Source organism: Vanellus vanellus (genome assembly GCF_965231255.1).
Source record: "Vanellus vanellus genome assembly, contig: HAP1_SCAFFOLD_1101, whole genome shotgun sequence".
In the NCBI taxonomy this organism is placed as follows: Eukaryota; Metazoa; Chordata; class Aves; order Charadriiformes; family Charadriidae; genus Vanellus; species Vanellus vanellus.
The window spans coordinates 11,292-18,975 of NW_028126664.1; the positions used below are offsets into that span (position 1 = coordinate 11,292).

At 56.8% G+C, this 7,684-nt stretch overlaps 1 protein-coding gene across 1 annotated transcript; it reads right to left on the minus strand.

Moving 5' to 3' along the window:
* Positions 1 to 815: 815 nt before the first annotated feature.
* Positions 816 to 6,719, minus strand: LOC309685886 (uncharacterized protein). Its single transcript, XM_082501576.1, has 3 exons — positions 6,618 to 6,719; positions 3,075 to 3,171; positions 816 to 1,038 (listed from the first exon to the last, which is right to left on the minus strand). Exons 1-3 carry the CDS (start codon positions 6,714 to 6,716, stop codon positions 908 to 910), a joined length of 327 nt encoding a protein of 108 aa, XP_082357702.1. The 5' UTR covers positions 6,717 to 6,719; the 3' UTR covers positions 816 to 907.
* Between the last annotated feature and the right edge of the window lie 965 nt (positions 6,720 to 7,684).

A 7,684-nucleotide genomic window follows, 5' to 3' on the forward strand; every position in this document is an offset into this window, starting at 1 on the left:
CTCCTCGGTGCTCCTGGCCCCGTCCCCCCCGTCGCCGAGGATGCAGCGGCGCCCCAGTACCGCGCTTCGGCCACGCGGGGAGCAGCAGCGGCGAGAACGAGGCGCGGCAGGAGGCCGGGCGGGAGGCGGGGCCGAGGTGGCCGAGAGGCGGAGCCGAGGTCAGTTCGAGGCGGAGCCCGGGTGGTCGAGAGGAAGGGCCGAAGTGGACGGAAGGCGGGGCCGAGGGGAGCGGGAGGCGGGGCACAAGCAGGCAGGGGGCGGGGCCGGGGCAGCAGCTCTTGAAAGCGCTTTTACCTCTTCGACAGAGGTTACAAGCGGGTGGCGAGTTTTTAAACGCTTTCCACAAAAATGCAAAGAAAGCCTTTCAAAAACCTTATAGTACACAGACATTTCACTTATGTGTCTAGCCACACATATATACATATATTTAGGGGGATGATAAACCCGGGAAACACCACAAAACCTCCAGGAGCTGAAGAGCAGAGACGTGGCAATTAAAGCAGAGGGACGGGCAGCCCGGCAGAGAGAGAACGATAACGGCAGAAATGGACTCTGGGACGCATCTCTTTATAGTCTAAAATTCCTTTATAGAATAGAGGAGAATTGTTGTACAGGAGGTTTTTATTTTCAACTCCTTCGACATACATATTCATTTATCAGTAGATAATAAAAACGAGAGATTTTTCTCTATTTCAATGCCTCACGCCCATACTTACAGGTTTTAATGGTTTTTAATCCCCCCCATGAATTTTCAGACATTATGAGACTGCGACCCCTGCGTGACCCCCCCAGCCCCCACTCACCTGCTCCTCCGACACATCATCGCCGACCCCCACCCCCCCCCGGGGGACCTTGGGCTGCCCCAAATGACATCATCACCCACACAGACACACTCCCCCCTTTTCATTCACCCCCCAAAAAAGGCACAAAGCCACCGCGCCCAGGGCTGGTCCCGTCCCCTCGGGGCGCCCAACCACCGGCAGGCAAACCTGGGCAGGGGGGTGTACTGAGCGTCGCCAGACCCGTACAGCGAGACACCTGAAACACAAAAAGCCCCAATTATATTTCAGCAGATTAACAAAGAGCACAGAAGAAAGCAGAGGAATTCCCTCACACGGAGGGACGGGACAGCAGCTGAGCTACAGGAGGACTCCAGGGAAACAACTCAGCGCGAAATACAGCGCGGCCTTTCAAAGCCAGAGCGACTGGAACTCTTCCAGTCAGTATTAAGACTAATTGGTGCCATTCTGAGCACGACAGTAAACCCTCTGGCTGGCCCTGGGGAACCCCTCCTCCCTTCCTCACGGCGCTGCCGCGGGGACATCCCCCTGCCAGGCAGCCGCACAGGGCTGGGCCGTGACCAGAATCGACGCGACCGACCCCCTCAAACACCTACAGCCCTCGCGCCACCGCCACTGCTGCTGCTGCTGCAGCTGCACACCTTGCTGGGTCAGTACAGCTGAAAGGGAAGGGTAAAACTCTGAAGAGTGCAATGAACAAGGAAGAACAAAGCTCAGTCCTTCACTCTATGCTGAAGAGGCGCACGTATGCTTAGAGAAATCTCTCCCTCTCTCTCCAATAAAAATACTTATACTACTAAAGTATTTGACTTTCCTTCGGCACTAAATGAACTTGCCCAGCTGTCAGTCGATACCATTAAACTATCCATCTCCAAAGTACACAGCTATAATTTGACTCGGGGGGGGGGGGGTTGGGCGCCGCACGATTAGCGGGGACATCTGGCTGGCTGCCCTGCCCAGGAGAGACGCTACTGAACCGCCGGGGAAACGCGCCGCTGACAGCCAGACAGAAATCAAGAACTTCAGAGCGCTCCGTCTCAAGATTGGCAATAAAACCCCGCTAACATTCAGTTGTCTCTTTTTAAACGCTTCCTTTGTTTAAACATTTGGTTTTAAACATTTCCTTTGTTAAACGTTTAAATGTAATTAAAAAAAGGCCCTGTTTTTAAAGCTTCAGAACAAATACCTAACTGCCAAAGCACACCGAATACACTGTAGGCTACAGCCACTTGGCAGTTGCAGTTTAAACAACGCTAGTCCATTTGTAAATTCTACAATCGTAACCTCTTTTAAAGTTTAATTTGGGATACAAAAATCAGCAAGATAAAAAATCCCCCGTACGGTTTTACTGGAGGGGGAGGGGGGGGAAATCAAATCCCTGCTCCCACAATCCATAAGGCTACCAAAAAGGACCGGCAGATGTGCCGATGCTTTCGGCTGTGCTGAACATGCAGAGGAACGTGTTTTTATGATGTCTCGCCTGTTACGACCGAGAACCCAAAGACCGGCGATGCCACCAAATTCGGAAGACAGGCTGTGCTTGGGCCTTTGGAAGGAAGTGGACTTTGTTGTTTGTTTGTTGTTTTGTGGGGTTTTTTTTTTTTGGTTTGTTTGTTTTTGGTGGGTTGTTTGTTTTTTTAAAAAAAAAAAAAAAAAAAAAAAAAGAGAGGGAGAGAGCGCGCAAAGTCTTGTTGCCAAAAAAGGACATTAGGAAAGCAGCAGCTCACTAAAACCGCATCGGGACTCGCTGTCACAGGTTACAAGGCTGCCGGTGCTTCTTGGCAAAGCCCAGAAAACACGCAGAAGCCACGCTGCTTTGTCCCGCTTCGTCCATGTCTCTTCTGTGACCTCAACTGCTTTTTGTACAGAGGCTAGTATCTCAGTAAGGTTTTCCAGTACTACTGGAAGATATTTTAAAAACTTGTGGACTGAAAAAGCATAAAGCTTCTACCACAAAACCAAAGTCTCCTTCTTCGGAGCATCTGAACCCTTACGAACGCTTTCTTCCCTCTTTCAGTACAACGTTATTCTCACAGTGCCAGTTAACGGTAAGCACACAGAAAGAGATTATGCTTTCGGGAGGAGAAAATAAGCGGAGGGAAGCAAGCTTTGCATGGGTGCAAAGTGCTCCAGAACACACCTTATTTTTAGTATTCGCGTTCAAGTATTTCATCGAAAAGCTACGGGAGGAGAGTCGGCACATCCGTCACGTTAGCTTCAAAGCCCACACGACAAGGACCTTAGGAAAAAGGCAGACGCACACGAGAGACGTACCTCGTCCTCGCAGACCACTCTGGATCCTTTCCGTCTGTCCCGTACCGCCACAGCAGAAGAAAGGGAGACCACGGAAGAAAGGCTGGCAGTTGACAATCTGCCGAGAGAGGAAAAAATCCTTTAGCATAAAGCTGGGTAGGAATCTCAAGCTGCCTTCTTCCCTGAAGGTTTGCCAAGACGACAGCCGAGCGGAGGAAAAACTACTTGGCATCTCCTTTGGGACGCTTCTTGGGGCAGGCCACCAGAGCTCTTGCATTCTTCAGACAACCCTGCCTTTCATTGACTCACCGGCAGCTTCAGTTGCACTAGAGCCACCTTCCCGGGCCCACGCAGGTGACAGACACGGACAGGTACACTGCCTCAAGCCTACGTACAGCCAAGGTTTCCTCACCCTAGACAGCCCAAGGTGAATGTTTTTGTTACAAGGTACAGCAACCCACCGTCCCGTGAACGTCCCGTCCTTCCAAAAAGGCAATGATTTTTTCCAGGCCCTTTCTCCAGACGGTCAAGAGCTTTTAAAACTGCCGTTGCGCCACCGAACCTGCTCAGGGTCCCTGCCGGCTTTCAACTGCCCTCCGCCTTACCGGACACACGCTCTCTGCCGTCTCCCAACAGCAAAACTATGGCACGCGCCCAGACCCGAGCGCAACCCTGCCGGTGCCCACGCGCACCTCGCTCTTTGCACGAGGAGCCCCCGCGCATCCCTGAGAGCGCAGCCGCACGCCCAGGATCAGCTTCACCTACGCTGCTTTCAGGGGATGCCATTTCTGAAGCTTTAAACTGAAAACCGCCTCTAGACACTTGGCCACAGCAGAAGTCATGCACAACGACAACTCCACAAGCACGCAGCACCGCAAATTGCAAACCCGCAGCAGCAGCAGCTTCAGAGATATTTAGACCAGGAACAAGGGAGAAAAATAAAACAGCTTCATCTCGCGTGCGCAGGAAAGCCGCAGACAGAGAAGAGGGTCTGCCCTTTTCCTTAAAAGGGCTGAGAACGCTTTTTCCTTCCCTTCCGAAACGCGTCTCCTAGGTCTAAATATCGCAGCACCACGGCGGCAAGACCCAGAGTGGGGAACAACAGCCCCGCCACCAGTCGTTTATGGAGCGGGGCACGCAGACAGAGGGAAGGGTTTTGCCACACGCAACCCTGAATTTCCTGAGAAGTTACGTTTACCAAAAAGAGCCACTTGCAAGGTCCTGGCAAACAACATTTGGCAATAAAACTTTGATGTGTTTGACACACCCGATTTTTGGGGAACTCGCGATTGGCTTCCTGCTGCTGCTGCTGCTGTTGCTCTTCCTGCGGATATTCTACTTGTAGCCAAGTTTTTCACCACTGGTTCAAGCACTTACCTTCCTGGTACTACCAGCACATTTACACAGGCAAGTAACTTCATTGCTCTGCTCAAATTAGCCAAAGGAAAGTTACAGCCCTGAGAGAGGAGTGAAAAAGGGCAGGTCAGGCAGCAAAAGAGCTCTGCAGGCTGCACCAGGCAACACCGCGCTCCCCTTTGGAAACCACACACACACGCCCCAAAAAAGCCCACACCCCACACACAAAACAAACCAAAAAAAACCCCACCCATGAGGGAGCTGGGGGGAAATTAATGAAAGGGAAGACCAGCAGCTGCAACATTAAGTGAAATTCAGCTTTAACGCTGACCGCGTACTTCAGCGACCCTCTGAGCAGACACCTCAATGAGCTGAACGACTAGTCCTTTTCTGGAAGCACAAACTTTTTGGACCCAGATCGAAGGCTCAGCGGAACAGAACGTGGGTTGAGGCACAGGACAACGTGCCATCAACACTCGAAGGAAAAAAAAAAAGAAAAAAAAATTGAATAAAAATCAAGGGAAACATCAGTTTCCATCGTGTTTCATTCATTACGTTTCCACTGGCAACTAGGTGCTCAAAAATTAACGGCCCTCACACCGCAGACTCATAAAAATTCAGTTACGCAGGGGAAAAAGAAAAGGCTATTTCCAACTTGCCCATAAAATGAGCACGAACAAACAGAAGAGAAACACCGGACCCTAAAGAAGGTATCGGGCAACTCTTAATTCATCTGAGAGGAAAGTTCGCTCTTTTACCCGAAAGGAAGACATTCCTAACCACCCGGGCACCAATTTGGGAAGGAGGCACGCTCTCTTAACTGCAATTCTGCACCAGATTTTCCACGGTAGCAGCAGATTTGCCTTTTCTGGGGGTTTGACGCGGAGTACCCGTAGCTCCCCTGAACTCGCAAACGTTTCTCCCCACTCCCCCAGCCCCATGCCTGCCATTACCGGAGCAGCCGACAGAATTGACCCCGCAGGATTTTCCTCCCGGCACGCACCAGGGGACACTGGGAAAGGAGGAGGCGAGAAATGACCCTGTTTGTCACAGCCAGCCCATGGGGACAAGCCGGGGGACCCCCACGCTACCTCCGCCCTCGGGAGCGGGGCCACCAGAGGCAGCCGGTGTGGATGTAACACCCCAGGCGAGAGGCCGGGCTCCTCGCCGGGAGAAGGACGACTCGCCTCCCCGCTGCTCCTGGCGCCTCGCTGGGGACAGCCCGGCCTGCACCCGGCCGCTCCTTCTCCTTACAAGCTCCGGCTACTCGCAACAGTCTGGGCTTTTGACAAGGGCGTCCTTCAATCACCGTCCTGACTTGAGTATTGTCATTAAACACAACAGCTGCACACGGTATAAATATTTATTAGTTTGTGTGACTAATTACCTAATAACTACTCTAAACAGCATATAAAAAAAGAGCTGGACTCGAAGAGGAGAGGGTTCCCCCCAGAGACCCCCTCAGACACGGAGTTCAGCCTGCTGCACGCTGGCCTCCTGAACGCAGGGGTCCCACGGGACCAGACCCCCACCTCCAGGGAGGGTCCACGCACCCTGCCCACCCCGTGCTTTTCCCCGCAGCCCCCAGCGCCCTCCCGCCCCTCCCTGCCCCCCACCCCCACCCCCCCGCAAAACCAGCCAAACGGGAGTCTGCTCTTGGGCCCCAAAACAGCTCACTTACTGCCCGTTTCTGAGCCCCAAACCCCAGCTCCTGGGCCCGCTCTCAAGCCACAAAAACGCAGGACTCGACCCTTGCTTCTCACCGCAAAGCCACACAACTCCGGCTGCTTCTCAGCCCCAAAACCAGCCCCGGGAGCCTGCTTTCCAGCCCCAGGGGCAGAAGACCTGCCCTCCATTTCGGGCCCCCAACCAGCTCACCCTCTCTGCTTGCTCACCCCCTCGGCAGCCCCCGCGGGCCATGCTGAGGGCCGTGGCCGGCCCAGCCACCCCACAGCCCGGCACCCGCAGGGCTCACAGGCACTTTTGGCGAGCGCTGGGCAAGTGCGGAGGGCCCGGGCCCACCTCTTTGCGGGGCAGCGACAGCATGACCCGGGCACCGCTTCACTACCGCCTTTTCGGGCTTTATTTCTCCGGCACCACCAGCCCCGCACCCTAAACCCCCAAGGCCGACGGGACGCCGCGGGGAGCCGGGCCCAGCCACCCCCGCTCCGACCGTACTAGTGCCCCCTCCTCGGGTTTCCCGCTCACCTTGACGCGCTCCAGGTGCCTCACGACGTGCTGGCGGCGGCCACGCGGGCCTCCCTTTCCCCCCGGGCCGCGCCGCTCCGACTTCGAGCGGGGCGCCATTTTCCGCCAGCCCCCTCCGCTTCCGGAGCGCCCACCACGGCCCGCTCACGCCGCGCGCCCATTGGCCGTCGCCCGTAACCTTCCCTTGGAGCCCCTCTCAATTGGTCTGACGTCGCGTCAATCTCCACCTCTCCCCGCCTCGACGACGCGAGCTGACCAATCGTAGCGCGGCACCCGCGCTGTGATTGGCCCGCCCTCCCGCCACCCGCCCCGGAACGCTTGCCATGGTGAAGAGGCACCCGCGGCGGCGCGGGGCCGTTGCCGGGGCGACGGGGAGGTGCGGCCGGGCCTGGCTAAGGAGGGAGGGGAATTCACCGCAACCCGGCTTTTGCTTCTTAAAAACTTCAGAGATTTGCGTGACACAGCACGAAATAAACCGGTTGCGCAGCTTCGCCCCCCCCACCCCCCTCCATCCCCCGCAGCGCTCCCTGGCGTCAGGCACTTCGAGGGGGGACGGAGCTCCAACAGCTCGGGGGGGGGGGGGGGGAGGGCAGCGGCCGCTGCGCCGGGGCGTTGGCCAACATCTGCGCGGGGGGACTCCCGGGGAGCTCCGGCGAGCTGGGGAGGCGCCCGGCCTCTGCGCCCGGCGGGGGTGCCCGCCTGCTTCCCCGCTCGCCTTCCGTCAGCTCTCGGGTAACTCCCGGGGGCTGCCCGGAGCCGGCTCGCCTCCAGCGGATCGGCAGCCTGCCGCAGCGGGCAGTTTGGAGCTTGCCGCCCCGCCACCCCCGGGCCGCCAGCGGGCAGGAGACACCCCCGCCCCCGGCGAAGGGGCTCGCTCGCCTCCGCGGGGCTCCTGGCCCCGCCCCGCCGCCGGGGATGGCGCCCGGTAACCGACCGTGCGGGGGCAGCGCTGCAGTACCGCGCTTCGGCCACGAGGGGGAAGCAGGAGCGAGAACGCGGCGGTGCGGGAGGCCGGGCCGGGGGTGGGAGGCGGAGCCAAAAGGAGGCGTGAGGCGGGGCCGGGGCGG